This window comes from Lepidochelys kempii, chromosome 2 (assembly GCF_965140265.1).
Source record: "Lepidochelys kempii isolate rLepKem1 chromosome 2, rLepKem1.hap2, whole genome shotgun sequence".
NCBI classification, from domain to species: Eukaryota; Metazoa; Chordata; order Testudines; family Cheloniidae; genus Lepidochelys; species Lepidochelys kempii.
In genome coordinates, this window is record NC_133257.1 from 81,983,854 (window position 1) to 81,999,752 (window position 15,899).

Sequence of the window (15,899 nt, forward strand, 5' to 3'; positions counted from 1 at the left end):
AGCAAAGCTTAATATTCATTATAGCCACATTAAACTGTAAGTTCAGGGCAAAAATCTACTTTCCACTGTGCTCTCTCATTGATGTCATTAGAAGTTCCATGAAGAAATAGAAGGAAAAATATGCCAGAGTGCACACTGTGGATGAGAATTTTTATGGCCTAAACTTATTCCAGAACTGTTTTATTTGTTCGCTAAGTACCTGAGTTTGTGTATTATGTAGTTTTAATTCCATATTCTGAGTTTCACGGGTTTATTTTGAATTCCTGTAGCCCAGGGTTGATGGCATCAGTGAGTTTGTGATTCTGCTGTCAATGAGAATGGTGAAAATTAGCAGTAATTTCACTGAAGCCAGTGGAATTCTAGTGGTAAAACTGACACAAGTGAGATCAGAATCAATCCCAGAGTTTGCATTTTGATTGTCCCATAACTGTGGGGAAACTATGGTAACCTCTTCTTATTTTCTCTGCTAGAGGATGCCTCTGTGGCACTGGTGCAGATACTTTGCAAGAAGAGACACCTTTGTTTGCACAACAAAGGTGTGTGGAACTTCTTGGGAGAGATGAAGAAATGTACTTTTTCATGAGGACCCAATGTAAAATCATCCCCTTCCCACCTGCAGCTTCTGAGTTTGTCCCACACACATTCTATTAAGAATGTCAAGGAGGGTTGACGTAGTAGGTAGGAACCTAAAGGGGCCAAAACAGCAGCTGTGTTGTATCTAAATGGTGTTGGACTGCAGAAAATGCTTGGGTAAATATATTTTAGATAAGATAAACAAAGCTCCCTCACACACCTAAAAATTGTTTATGGATTTAATGCAGGAAAGTTAAAAGATAATCAGAGTAAGGCATTTACATTTGTCCCAGGCACTGCATGAACAAAAGCAAAGAAGAAAGACACTTGTGCTTTAAACCAAGACATATATCAACTCTGAAGCGTATCTGTAAAATGCCACTTTCTTACTCAGACCTCCTCCCAGTGTGTACTGAAGTCATTTCTTTAGTAACAAAATATAGGGGCCAATTCCTGCAAGAGGTTCACACCCTCCATGCCCATTAAAGGCAATGGGTATTGAGTTTTGCTCAGCTCCTTCCAAGATTATGCCAATAGGTTTTTTGCTACTCTTTACTCCTGAAGACATTACAGAGCAACTATTGTTAAGACTGCAAGCTGGATTCTTTTTTGGCTCATCAATAGGTTTGTTAGTTAAATTTCATCTGCAGGGCTAAATTCTACTTTCATTTACACCTGTACGACCTAATTGTTGCAATTATTCACATACTCATCTGAAAAAATGTGTAGCAGGCATATTTATTCACATCACAACTAAAAAGTTAGCTTGGAGTGTATATTTAGTTTCACTGCGAGGCAAGCTACATAAAGACACATCTGAAACCTTCGATGGCCAATATTAGAATACATACTGGTCAAGTGGATACGTGGATAGAAAGTGTAATGGACTGGGTGATAAAATAGATTTTCACTTCTCTAAGTTCTACAATTCTACTTGTAATTTTTATTTATAAGAATCATGAGTAGTATATGTGAAGTGAGGGTATCTTTTGCATACATATGTTGGTTAAGTTTGGAGCCTGTGGTTTCAACCAAAGACACATATCTTTGGACTCTATATTATTAAAATGTCAGTAACAAGTCTGCATTACATTATGCCCAGTAATGATATACCGAGGAAACCCAACCTGGATTGACTGAGAGAGATGAGATTAACTGGGCCCACTCACATGCTTAATGTCCCCCGTTAATGTCAGTGAGGCTCTAAGTCAGGGGTGGGCAAACTATGGCCCATGGGCTGAATTTGGCCCCTCGGGGCTTTAGATCTGGCCCTTGGGATTGCCACCTCCGTGGCGCTGCGCTGCTCTGGGAAGTGGCCACACCACGTCCCTGCAGCCCGTGGGCGTGGGGCAGCAGAGGGTTCCGCATGCTGCTCTTGCCTGTGGGTACCTCCCCCAAAGCTCCCATTGGTCAGGAATGGGTTACCGTGGCCAATGGGAGCTTTGGGAGAGGTACCCACAGGTGAGAGAAACATGCGGAGCTCTCTGCGCCCCCCTCCACCCTCAGGGGCCACGCAGGGACGTGGTGCCGGCTGCTTTCGTCCCCAGCCGTGGCGTGGGGCTGGGGCAGGGAGGCAGGGAGCCTGCCCTGGCCCCGGTGTCTGCCACTGCCACCGCTCTAGGTAAGCGGCACCAGGCCGGAGCCTGAACCCCTCCTGCACCCCACACCCCAACTCCCTGCCCTGAGTCCCCTCCTGCACCCCACACCCTTCTGCACCCCAACCCCCTGCCCTGAGCCCCCTCCTGTACCTGGCACCCCTCCTGCACCCCAATCCCGTACCCGGAGCCCCCTCCTGCACCCCGCACCCCTCCTGCACTCCAACTCCCTGCCCTGAGCCCCCTGCCACATCCCGCACCCCTCCTGCATCCCAACCCCCTGCCTGAGCCCCCTCCTGCACCTCGCACCCCTCCTGCACCCCAACACCCTGCCCTGAGCCCCCTCCTGCACCCTGCATCTCTCCTGCACCTCAACCCCCTGACCTGAGATCCCTCCTGCACTCCACACCCCTCCTGCACCCTAAACCCTTCCGTGAGTCTCCTCATACACCCCGCACCCCTCCTCTGCCCCAACCCCTTGCACTGAGCCCCTTCCTGCACACCGCACCCCCTCCGACACCCCGCACTCCACCCCCGCACTCCAACCCCGTGCCCCAGCCCTGTAAGCAATTTCCCCACCCAGATGTGGCCCTCGGCCAAAAAGTTTGCCCACCCTTGCTCTAAGTGGTAACTTGTAAAAGAGCATGGCTGGAGTCCTAGCCCAGAGCCCAAAATTACTCCATATGATTCCACTGCAAGCCCCAAAATGATCATTAGGGTTCAGCCAAATTTCAGGTTCAAACACTAAGGCTTACCAGCACTAGATCTTAATCAAGAGTTTTATTTAAATCATCCCCAAGAGTTCTTGCCATTCTCACCATTCCAGGGAACGTAAGGACCATTCACAGACCCTGAACAGTCTAGGATCAGAGTCTCTCACCCTCCATGCTGTTCAGTGCTGAGCCCTGTAGGCAGAATCTTCTTAGCCTGTTGTCTAAGCAAAGTATGATCCTTACAAGGAGTAAATATCTCTGCTAGCTCCCAAAGCCTTACTTCTTAATAATATGGTCCACTTGCCTGCACCTCCCTTTAGCACAGACAGCTTGTATTACCCCTTTTGGGGGCTGGCCAGCAGCTGGCTCACAATTTGTATAGTGGGGGTGCTGAAAGTCATTGAAACAAACTGTAAACCCTGTACATAATGGAAACCACTTCAGGCCAGGGTGTGCAGCAGCACCCCTAGTTCCAGCATCTTTGGGTATGGCAGGTATTTTTCCTTTCTTCTGAGAAAGTTTAACTCCTTCTCCCTTTTACTGGGGATGGTGTTTATAAACCTGGTCATAGCAAGTACTTCGGTGCTGCATAGGCATAAGTGTGGGTAGATTTTTGCTCCTTATTTGCAGAGGCACATATGTGGGAAATCACCCTAGGATCCACATCCCACACATACTGATCTGCTAAAACATTCTAAAGAAACAATATTAATGCTTCTTCTGTAGCATGTTACATTTCCAAAGCACTTTCCAAACACTAGTTAATATTATATGCAAATAACCTATACTAACCACACTGAGATTGCGAAGTGCACCGCTCATCGTCAGGAAATGGCAAAGTTAACATGCCCATTCAACCTTACCTCTGCCCCAGGGTGGACGTGTAAGATGATACAGTTTTAATTACATGTCACATTTTTTTTCCTCCAGATCCTTGCCTCATGTGCAGTGTGGAAGGTGCTCAGTGAATGTGACAGCTGTCCAATATTTATATTTCTCTCCATTGTTCAATGTGCAGCCCTCAGCCTTTATTTACTCTAATGCCATGTAACTCCTGCACTGAATGAGGCAGGGGCCAGCACATCTGAAATGCTAAGAACAGTTCTGCACTGGGGATGTGTGTCTATTGCACTGATTTTAGAATTCCTTGCTCGTGCTTTTTTCTGTAGAAGTTTCTTGTACTCCATTACTTTTGTGAATGTCTGTTAATGTTATAACACCATGGATGTGTAATGTTCATTAACTTTGTATTTGTTTTCCAGTATGTCCTGTCTGTCCTGAAATTCACCTACCCTACCCTTTTTCAAGGGTAAGTACCATTTGAAAAACACATTTGTTTGAAATATGACTCTAATCAGTAAACGTCTAGCTGTTCCATGCTGAAGCTAACTTTAGCATCTCCTGTCATTACAGGCTTTTCTTGTCTAGAAAACATACTCCATGGAGCCCTAGTAAAGTGTTTGTTAATTTGTCTGTGTTATTATTAATGTCATCCTGGTAAAGTATCTGTTTACAAGGTCAACAGCCGCTCCATCAATTCTAGTTTTTATGGTGGCCTGATATTTTAATCTAGGAAAATAGCAATTATAAGATTCCCACACCATTTTAAGAAGTACTGATTTTGGCTTATGTGCATATGTGATTCATTTAATTTCTTCCAATATGCTAACAATTAAATACGAATCTGTATCTAGGCTAATACAAATACAAGGACACTTTATTTTCAAGCTCAGCCCATTTCTTAATTGTAATTCTGTACAGTATTACAAATCACAACTTTATGCAGTGACTCTGACAAGCCTTTTGTTTTGGCCAAGTTAGCTGTATTTACTTTCACTGCTGTCATCAATTTATAAAAGATATTGAGTGAAATCCTCGCCCATTGATGTTAATGGAGGTCAGGATTTCATCATAATTTTTGTTCTCTTGGCATATGTGACCTGCCAATAGTGTTTATGCAGAGTGGATATTTTCAAGTCGTGGACCATTACCTAACTTTTTCTGTCTTTTCCCCCCCATGACTGTGATGAACCCCTATGAATCTCCATTTTCTTTGAGGCCTGGGAGGTCTATTAATCCAAAAAAGAGTTATGACATCTTTTTTCAGGAGTCTGTTCTACTGTCAATGTGTGTACAAATTACTTTATACTACTGTTTCACCCAAGAGGCCTGGTCATGGACCAGGACCCCACTGTACTAGGCACTGTATAAACAAACATTCCCCCCCCCCGCAATACTTCATATTTTCTGGGATGAAGTGTGTGTGAGGGGAGTATGTAGAAGACAAATATGGTAAGTCCTCATTAAAAGTCAGCATTCACTAGCAGTTACCACACCGTGCTATCTGAGTTGCTGCAGTTATTTCCTTTCCTGAGTACACGGAAATAGTGGGCTATTTTGGTGTAGTGATGGTTGGTAAATGCTGACTGTTAAAAGGCCTTTGCATATTATCGCTTTAGATTTTGGAGTAAGTGAGCAGGGGAGAAAAGCACCTTATCCTCACCATCTAACCCTGCCATAGGTCTGTTGTCATTGCTTGTGTTCTCTGTCTAATGTAGGGTTCTCTCCTGCAAGGTGCTGAGGACCTTCAACTCTCATTGACTTCAACAGGAGTGGTGGGTGCTCTGTACCTTGTAGGATTATCTTCAGTACCAGAGGTGCGTTTGCTCTCTGGGACTTGATCCTGCACCATTAATGTTAATGGGAGTTTTGATTTGAATGGGAGCAGGATCAAGCCCCTGATGAACATCCGGCTTACCCAGCTTTTACATTATTGTATGCCCCTCATCTAAACAAGGTAAAGTGAACTGTTGTAACTGCACTGATTGTTCTTAATGTTCCCTGTGGGCAGTAATCTATCTGCTTTCCACCAGCATCAGGCTGTAGAGCAGTGGTGGGCAACCTGCGGCCCGCGGGCCACACATAGCCGTCAGGGTAATCCACTGGCAGGCCGCCAGACAGTTTGTTTATATTTGCCCACCACTGCTGTAGAGTGAATTGCATGTGATGGTGTCTTTCTTTTCTTTTTTTGCAACACACCGCTTAACAATGAAAGGACTAACAGGCAAACAAAACCTTTGTGCCTAACAGTTACACAGGTTACAATGGTTTCGCATTACAGCACAGTACACTAAACATTTACTGAATATAAAGCAAATAGTATTCAAACCCCGCACCCCCCCAAAAAACTTTGCTAAACCAAAGGAAAAGGAAATGTGGAACATAAAACTAGCACTGAGTATACAGATTTTCTTTTTATAGTTTAAAATAAATTCCCTCACAGTCCTTTCATGATTTCACATGCTGTTTCTCTGGTAGGATAGAGAAGGCTCTTCTGATAGGGCAGAGTGTTATTAGTTATTGTGAAATACCAATATAGTGGCAGATCCAGGAAGTTTTGGATTTGAACAAAAAACTAGCCAGTTATGAAGAAGCTCTCTCTAGAAGCTACAGATTAAAGAGTGCTGTGGGCCGTCTATGTATTTGTTATTTGATTGTTATTGACGGTATGCTTGGCACTATATAGAAAAAAGTACAGTTTGTGCAGTAGGGAGTTTTCAATCCAGGCCTAGTGTGAGCTACCATGAATAGTCATGTTCGCGTTGATATGTGAAGTCAGTGGGACTACACATGGTATCCCTGGTGCTTATTGCCAGGAATGATCCAAACGAAGCCAGTTATTGAAGCCTTAGATCCAATAGTGTTTATAGGATTTAAACTTAAACAGATGGACAGAAAGAACCCCAAAACCAAAACAACCCTCCCCCCAACAACATACAAAGACAAAGAGGAAGGTCAATCCCAAAATATTGTTTATTTAACGGTTTTCTTTTCCTTTCTCCCTTCTATAATATAATGGAATAGAAAGTTAGCATTTGGGTATGATTAGCATGCATAGTGCTTATCAGACAAATAAACTGACAGATCCCTGCCTACAATCTACTTGAACCCAGAGCAAGAGACCATAAATGAAGGGTGTGGGGAGAGTATATGGAAGGACCAAAGTTATAATGTAAGAGAGCAAGGGTGCTAATTTTTAATGTGGTCAGTTTTTTCCTTATAAAGTATATTTGAATACAATTAGATTTGGGGCAGTAGCCAGAGTGATGGATGGGGTGGAGAGATAGGTTTTAAAAGAAAAGAGCAGGGCTGCATGCTGTACAGCAGTGGTGGGCAACCTGCAGCCCGTCAGGGTAATCCACTGGTGTACCGTCAGACAGTTTGTTTACATTTTCACGGCTGCCCGCAGCTCCCAGTGGCTGTGGTTCACCGTTCCCGGCCAATGGGAGCTGCGGGAAGTGGCGCGGGCAGTAGGGATGTGCTGGCTGCCGCTTCCCGCAGCTCCCATTGGCTGGGAATGGCGAACTGTGGCCACTGGGAGCTGCAGGTGGCTATGAAAATGTAAACAAACTGTCTGGCAATACGCCAGTGGTTTACCCTGCCAGGCCGCAGGTTGCCCACCACTGCTGTACAGGCTCAGGGCTGACATTCCAGGGCTAGGAGGCACTACAAGAAAAGATGCCAAGCCACATATGGGGGAAACCTAATTTCGCTATGGGAAATATGGTTTGTGATATTTAAAAAAACCACCAGAGTGACTGTTCTGTGTTGTTTCAGGTGGCAGACGTTAGTTGGTGGATTTCTGCTCCACGTCTCCTGGAAGCTGGGCTGGGTGGAGATCAGTTGCAGTTCAAGGTACAGTGAACTCTGCAACACGTCATTAATATTTATTTTTTGTTGTTGGACTATGACACAGTTAGGTTTGCTGCAGAGGAAAGTATTGAGCTGCCATGTAGGAGCAGATGGAAAGTGAGCACAGTTCAGAGTATAAATGTACAGTTTTCAAACAGACCAACTCCACTTAGCAAAGGCATGAGATATAACCCATGGATGATATGGAGGTTCAATTTTCTATGAAGAGTGAGTAGGAAAAGGTAGTAGCATCACAGATTACTTGATTTACATATTTTTGGTTGTAATTAAAAAGATACATCTATTTTATTTGATAAAGGAGTGAAATTTTCATGGTGATACTAGTTGATAGGTTTTTCAGATAGCGCACTTTTGTGTTGAGATCCAAACAATTTGAATAGGGCATTGTACCTTTGGACTTCATAATTTTGAATGGAATCCTTTTGTTTGCAAGTAATGGGCTGAATTTTGTTTTCGCTTGTGCCCAAGTAACTAGACTGACTTCAGAGAGGTTGCAGGGACATAGATGGGAACAGAATTTGTCCCAATGTGTTTTTATAAGCAATTTGGCTAGAGTGGGAACATTTTGGGCCAAAACTTTCATTGACATTGACAGGATCAGGCCCTTCGGGGAACAGCCTTGTTTTGTTGGTGGTAGTTGGTAACTACAATTATTAACAAACTTTTATTCTATATGCATTATTTTTCTTTACCCTTAATATATTCTGGAAATCCAGAAGGGATGCAGGCATAAGTTACATCCTCTCAATTTTTTTTTTAAGCAGGCCTCATTTGGAAATGATTTTTTTTCTGATGAAAACAAAATCAAAATTGTTTGTCACATTTTTTCTTTGAGTTTTTATGGGTTGTTGAAAAATTTAAAGCCATACCCAAAACTAAACTGAAATTTTTTTGTTTCTAATGTTTGTTTCTTTCAATGAAAACCCTGAAAAAGGTTGAAGAAAATTTTAGATGAAAACTTTGGATTTTGTTGAAGAGCCATTTTATATATATAAAAAAAAAGTTTTGATGGAAAAATTTGACCAGCTTTTTTGTATGTTTTGGAAACAAAACCTTACATCCACTAGATGTCAGTCTGATATAGGGAACTAAATGAGACTAACAACCCCTGAGAGATTAACAGTTGAGAGAATTTCTCCATAGTTTTATGGAGCAGGATTTCTCTAACTATTAGTTAATGACTAAATTAAATAACTAGGCATAGCCAATGCTTTGGACTCATTCTTCAAAACACTGTAATTATATTCCAGTCTTTGTATGAAGTCTCATATTTTGCTGTACCCTTAGCTAGGTACTGCAATTGGTGTAAGACATTTAGGTCCAAATTTTCAGAAATACTCTTTAATTCTGGGTGGCTTTGATTTTTGAGTGCCCATCTTTAGATAGCTAAGCTTGGTTTTCAGAGATGCCAAGTGTCCACATCTCCAAGTGATGCTTCTGGGAGCTGTGTTCAAAACCTCTGAAAAAACAGGCGCATCAAGTAAGGCACCCAAACTTAAAGGGTGCTTTTGAAAAATGTAGCCCCATTAGCTTTGCACTGGAATATCCCTTTCTCCTGCATGTACTTCTGATCCTGAACCCAAGAAATATCTTTTATAAAAGCTAAAATGCAGCAGATACTGAGTTATATAATGCATGTGGCTTACAGCAAGATTTCTTTAGCTTTTTGGACACCACAGTTTATCTCCCCCCAACTCCCAAGGCCACCACAGTCACCATTCTCCTAGCTGCAAAAAGGTTGGATTTGTAACTCTGTATGGAACTTGGGTCAGCAAGAAGGGCTCTGAAGAGAGTTGGAGATGTTCCTAGCCTTAGGGGCTATGCATATCTCCATAGTTACTCGGAGTAAGAGACTATGATTCATATTGCATTCACTCAAAGAGAAATGCAGAGCTCTAAGGGTATGTCTACACTACGGAATAAGGTCGAATTTATAGAAGTCGGTTTTTTAGAAATCGGTTTTATATATTCGAGTGTGTGTGTGTCCCCACAGAAAATGCTCTAAGTGCATTAACTCGGCGGAGCGCTTCCACAGTACCGAGGCTAGCGTCGACTTCCGGAGCGTTGCACTGTGGGTAGCTATCCCACAGTTCCCGCAGTCTCCGCTGCCCATTAGAATTCTGGGTTGAGATCCCAATGCCTGATGGGGCTAAAACATTGTCGCGGGTGGTTCTGGGTACATATCGTCAGGCCCCCGTTCCCTCCCTCCGTGAAAGCAAGGGCAGACAATCATTTCGCGCCTTTTTTCCTGAGTTACCTGTGCAGACGCCATACCACGGCAAGCATGGAGCCCGCTCAGGTAACTGTCACCCTATGTCTCCTGGGTGCTGGCAGACGCGGTACGACATTGCTACACAGTAGCAGCAACCCCTTGCCTTGTGGCAGCAGACGGTACAGTACGACTGGTAGCCGTCATCGTCATGTCCGAGGTGCTCCTGGCCACGTCGGCTGGGAGCGCCTGGGCAGACATGGGCGCAGGGACTAAATTTGGAGTGACTTGACCAGGTCATTCTCTTTAGTCCTGCAGTCAGTCCTATTGAACCGTCTTATGGTGAGCGGGCAGGCGATACGGACTGCTAGCAGTCGTACTGTACCATCTTCTGCTGAGCAGCCATGAGATGTGGATGGCATGCAGTCCTTCTGCACCGTCTGCTGCCAGCCAAAGATGTAAAAGATAGATGGAGTGGGTCAAAACAAGAAATAGACCAGATTTGTTTTGTACTCATTTGCTTCCCCCCCTCCCCTGTCTAGGGGACTCATTCTTCTAGGTCACACTGCAGTCACTCACAGAGAAGGTACAGCGAGGTAAATCTAGCCATGTATCAATCAGAGGCCAGGCTAACCTTCTTGTTCCAATAAGGACAATAACTTAGGTGCACCATTTCTTATTGGAACCCTCCGTGAAGTCCTGCCTGAAATACTCCTTGATGTAAAGCCACCCCCTTTGTTGATTTTAGCTCCCTGAAGCCAACCCTGTAAGCCGTGTCGTCAGTTGCCCCTCCCTCCGTCAGAGCAATGGCAGACAATCGTTCCGCGCCTTTTTTCTGTGCGGACGCCATACCAAGGCAAGCATGGAGGCCACTCAGCTCACTTTGGCAATTAGGAGCACATTAAACACCACACGCATTATCCAGCAGTATATGCAGCACCAGAACCTGGCAAAGCGATACCGGGCGAGGAGGCGACGTCAGCGCGGTCACGTGAGTGATCAGGACATGGACACAGATTTCTCTGAAAGCATGGGCCCTGCCAATGCATGCATCATGGTGCTAATGGGGCAGGTTCATGCTGTGGAACGCCGATTCTGGGCTTGGGAAACAAGCACAGACTGGTGGGACCGCATAGTGTTGCAGGTCTGGGACGATTCCCAGTGGCTGTGAAACTTTCGCATGCGTAAGGGCACTTTCATGGAACTTTGTGACTTGCTTTCCCCTGCCCTGAGGCGCATGAATACCAAGATGAGAGCAGCCCTCACAGTTGAGAAGCGAGTGGCGATAGCCCTGTGGAAGCTTGCAACGCCAGACAGCTACCGGTCAGTTGGGAATCAATTTGGAGTGGGCAAATCTACTGTGGGGGCTGCTGTGATGCAAGTAGCCCACGCAATCAAAGATCTGCTGATATCAAGGGTAGTGACCCTGGGAAATGTGCAGGTCATAGTGGATGGCTTTGCTGCAATGGGATTCCCTAACTGTGGTGGGGCTATAGACGGAACCCATATCCCTATCTTGGCACCGGAGCACCAAGCCGCCGAGTACATAAACCGCAAGGGGTACTTTTCGATAGTGCTGCAAGCTCTGGTGGATCACAAGGGACGTTTCACCAACATCAACGTGGGATGGCCGGGAAAGGTGCATGATGCTCGCATCTTCAGGAACTCTGGTCTGTTTCAAAAGCTGCAGGAAGGGACTTTATTCCCAGACCAGAAAATAACTGTTGGGGATGTTGAAATGCCTATATGTATCCTTGGGGACCCAGCCTACCCCTTAATGCCATGGTTCATGAAGCCGTACACAGGCAGCCTGGACAGTAGTCAGGAGCTGTTCAACTACAGGCTGAGCAAGTGCAGAATGGTGGTAGAATGTGCATTTGGACGTTTAAAGGCGCGCTGGCGCAGTTTACTGACTCGCTTAGACCTCAGCGAAACCAATATTCCCACTGTTATTACTGCTTGCTGTGTGCTCCACAATATCTGTGAGAGTAAGGGGGAGACGTTTATGGCGGGGTGGGAGGTTGAGGCAAATCGCCTGGCTGCTGGTTACGCGCAGCCAGACACCAGGGCGGTTAGAAGAGCACAGGAGGGCGCGGTACGCATCAGAGAAGCTTTGAAAACCAGTTTCATGACTGGCCAGGCTACAGTGTGAAAGTTCTGTTTGTTTCTCCTTGATGAAACCCCCCGCCCCTTGGTTCACTCTACTTCCCTGTAAGCTAACCACCCACCCCTCCTCCCTTCAATCACCGCTTGCAGAGGCAATAAAGTCATTGTTGCTTCACATTCATGCATTCTTTATTCATTCATCACACAAACAGGGGGATGACTACCAAGGTAGCCCAGGAGGGGTGGTGGAGGAGGGAAGGAAAATGCCACACAGCACTTTAAAAGTTTACAACTTTAAAATTTATTGAATGACAGCCTTCTTTTTTCTGGGCAATCCTCTGTGGTGGAGTGGCTGGTTGGCCGGAGGCCCCCCCACCGCGTTCTTGGGCGTCTGGGTGTGGAGGCTATGGAACTTGGGGAGGAGGCCGGTTGGTTACAGAGGGGCTGCAGTGGCAGTCTGTGCTCCAGCTGCCTTTGCTGCAGCTCAACCATACATTGGAGCATACTGGTTTGGTCCTGCACCAGCCTCAGCATTGAATCCTGCCTCCTCTCATCACGCTGCCGCCACATTTGAGCTTCAGCCCTGTCTTCAGCCCGCCACTTACTCTCTTCAGCCTACCACTTACTCTCTTCAGCCCGCCACCTCTCCTCCCGGTCATTTTGTGCTTTCCTGCACTCTGACATTATTTGCCTCCACGCATTCGTCTGTGCTCTGTCAGTGTGGGAGGACAGCATGAGCTCGGAGAACATTTCATCACGAGTGTGTTTTTTTTTCTTTCTAAGCTTCACTAGCCTCTGGGAAGGAGAAGATCCTGTGATCATTGAAACACATGCAGCTGGTGGAGAAAAAAAAGGGACAGCGGTATTTAAAAAGACACATTTTATAAAACAGTGGCTACACTCTTTCAGGGTAAACCTTGCTGTTAACATTACATACATAGCACATGTGCTTTCGTTACACGGTCGCATTTTGCCTCCTCCCACTGCGTGACTACCCCCTCAACCTTCCCCCCTCCCTGTGGCTAACAGCGGGGAACATTTCTGTTTAGCCACAGGCAAACAGCCCAGCAGGAATGGGCTCCTCTGAGTGTCCCCTGAAGAAAAGCACTCTATTTCAACCAGGTGACCATGAATTATATCTCACTCTCCTGAGGATAACACAGAGAGATAAAGAACGGATGTTGTTTGAATGCCAGCAAACATACACTGCAATGCTTTGTTCTACAATGATTCCCGAGTACGTGTTACTGTCCTGGAGTGGTAAAGTGTCCTACCATGAAGGACGCAATAAGGCTGCCCTCCCCAGAAACCTTTTGCAAAGGCTTTAGGACTACATCTAGGAGAACCGCAAATGCCAGGGCAAAGTAATCCTTTCACATGCTTGCTTTTAAACCATGTATAGTATTTTAAAAGGTACACTCACCAGAGGTCCCTTCTCCGCCTGCTGGGTCCAGGAGGCAGCCTTGGGTGGGTTCGGGGGGTACTGGCTCCAGGTCTAGGGTGAGAAACAGTTCCTGGCTGTCGGGAAAACCGGTTTCTCCGCTTGCTTGCTGTGAGCTATCTACAACCTCCTCCTCCTCATCATCATCTTCGTCCCCAAAACCTGCTTCCGTATTGCCTCCATCTCCATTGAAGGAGTCAAACAACACGGCTGGGGTAGTGGTGGCTGAACCCCCTAAAATGGCATGCAGCTCATCATAGAAGCGGCATGTTTGGGGCTCTGACCCAGAGCGGCTGTTCGCCTCTCTGGTTTTCTGGTAGGCTTGCCTCAGCTCCTTCAGTTTCACGCGGCACTGCTTCGGGTCCCTGTTATGGCCTCTGTCCTTCATGCCCTGGGAGATTTTCACAAAGGTTTTGGCATTTCGAAAACTGGAACGGAGTTCTGATAGCACGGATTCCTCTCCCCAAACAGCGATCAGATCCCGTACCTCCCGTTCAGTCCATGCTGGAGCTCTTTTGCGATTCTGGGACTCCATCATGGTCACCTGTGCTGATGAGCTCTGCATGGTCACCTGCAGCTTGCCACGCTGGCCAAACAGGAAATGAGATTCAAAAGTTCGCGGTTCTTTTCCTGTCTACCTGGCCAGTGCATCTGAGTTGAGAGTGCTGTCCAGAGCGGTCATAATGGAGCACTCTGGGATAGCTCCCGGAGGCCAATACCATCGAATTGTGTCCACAGTACCCCAAATTCGAGCCGGCAACGTCGATTTAAGCGCTAATCCACTTGTCAGGGGTGGAGTAAGGAAATCGATTTTAAGAGCCCTTTAAGTCGAAATAAAGGGCTTCATTGTGTGGACGGGTGCAGGTTTACATCGATTTAACGCTGCTAAATTCGACCTAAAGTCCTAGTGTAGACCAGGGTTAAGGGTCTGATTCAAAGCCCACTGTAGTTAATGAGTCTTTCTACTGTCTTCAGTGGGCCTTGGATCACATCCTAACAGCCAGGCAGCTGACTTTTCCTTTCCTGTCTTTGTTACAGCAGTTTACTTCCCTGTATGCATGTCACTGCGTTCTGCTGTCAGTCATGTTAGTACAAGTGACTCAGGCCATGTCTACATTACAGAATTATATTGACCTAACTTATGTCAGCATACAGTCACCGCAGTTATTAAATCGCTTGTGTGTGGGTGCACACTTGGCTCCTTGTATTGGTGTGGCTTACCAGGCTTACCAGGAGCACGTGTATCGATTGTATTGTCAGTGTGCGGCATTGTGGGGCGGCTCCTGAAAGCCAGTAACAGTCAACGTAAGCAACACAGTATCTACACTGACACTGCATCGACCTAAATACGTCGACCATGTGACCTTACGCCACTTAGAGAGCTGGTGTTACTAAATTGGAGTAGAGAGGCACTTACATCGGCAGGAGTCAAATTTAAGTGAAGATACTTTCACAGATAGGTTGACGCAAGGCAGCTTATGTCAATTTAACCTTGTAGCATAAACCAAGCCTCAGTGTAATCCAACCAGCTGCCTCCCATGTGCCCTCTCTTGGCCTATGGTCGCACTACAGGCAGCCTTCTTCAGTTTCCCCTCTTGGACTATTCGAAGAAACTTTACTTGAGGCTTTTTCTTGGTCAAACATACCCATCCTTAGGGACTGGGCTTATTAATATAAAATAAACTGTAAATAAAACCAAACCTCCCCCCCAAAAAACAGAGTCCATTCATAAATCTACACAACTCCAGGTTTCTCTTTCTCCTCTGAGGCCTCCCTGTCTGACAAGCTTTGCAGTCACTTCCCTGCTTGGTCATGGTGTCCTCCATGCCTGGAGCACTTTCTGCAGACTTTGCCACAGCTTCTTGATGTTTTTCCCCTTCATTGCACCTTCCTGCACTTTTTATACTGGAATCCCTGATTCCTCTCAGGTGGAGCTCATCCTGTAATCAGGGTTGGCTTAGCCCCAGGCTCTCCAGCCCACCTAGCTACACTGAACCTGACTATTGGACTGGCCTGCATATAGGAGTGCTTATTGCTGATGAAACATTACATCAGACATCCAGGCATTCTTTTCCAACCCTGAAATTCCCTCTTGGCAGCATAGAACCTACTGTTACATCCTGGGAACTGCTTTTGAAATTCTTTTCCACTGCATTTTGTGATTGCATTGGAGATATAAACATTTCTGGAATTCCTGAAACTTCACATGGTGATCAGGGTTTTTTTGTTTTTATGTTCCAAATGGGAATCCAGTACTCAAGTTGTGGGGTTTTATTTTCCCAGAGTTCTCCATTCCAATGGCATAGTTTGCTTTAGGTAGGCATCTGATGTGAACTCATTGGTCATACACTACAGTAGGTTCAGATCCTGATTCAGGCAAAATTTAAATGGAAGTAAATAGCCTTAAAAGGTGCATTATTCCTACCAAATGATCATAACTACCCAATAAACAAGAAAGCCTGGGGATTTCTATGTCTGTGACTTTTAGCTCTCCTGGGTTTTTAGTCAAGTGTCTTCAAAAGCATATATGAAAAGAAATGTGCAGAAGG

General features: G+C 45.6%; 2 protein-coding genes across 2 annotated transcripts in view; one reads left to right on the forward strand and one right to left on the reverse strand.

Moving 5' to 3' along the window:
* The window catches only part of TMEM241 (transmembrane protein 241), a 202,576-nt gene that overhangs the window by 1,932 nt on the left and 184,745 nt on the right, over nucleotides 1-15,899 (forward strand). The window contains 2 exon segments of the mRNA XM_073331400.1: nucleotides 4,144-4,190; nucleotides 7,499-7,576. Coding sequence (XP_073187501.1) covers nucleotides 4,144-4,190; nucleotides 7,499-7,576 — 125 coding nt within the window.
* LOC140907930 (uncharacterized) lies at nucleotides 8,981-14,007 on the reverse strand. The gene is made up of 3 exons (XM_073335024.1): nucleotides 13,333-14,007; nucleotides 12,607-12,745; nucleotides 8,981-9,053 (listed from the first exon to the last, which is right to left on the reverse strand). The coding sequence occupies exons 1-3, from the start codon at nucleotides 13,913-13,915 to the stop codon at nucleotides 8,981-8,983; spliced, it is 795 nt and encodes a 264-aa protein (XP_073191125.1). The 5' UTR covers nucleotides 13,916-14,007.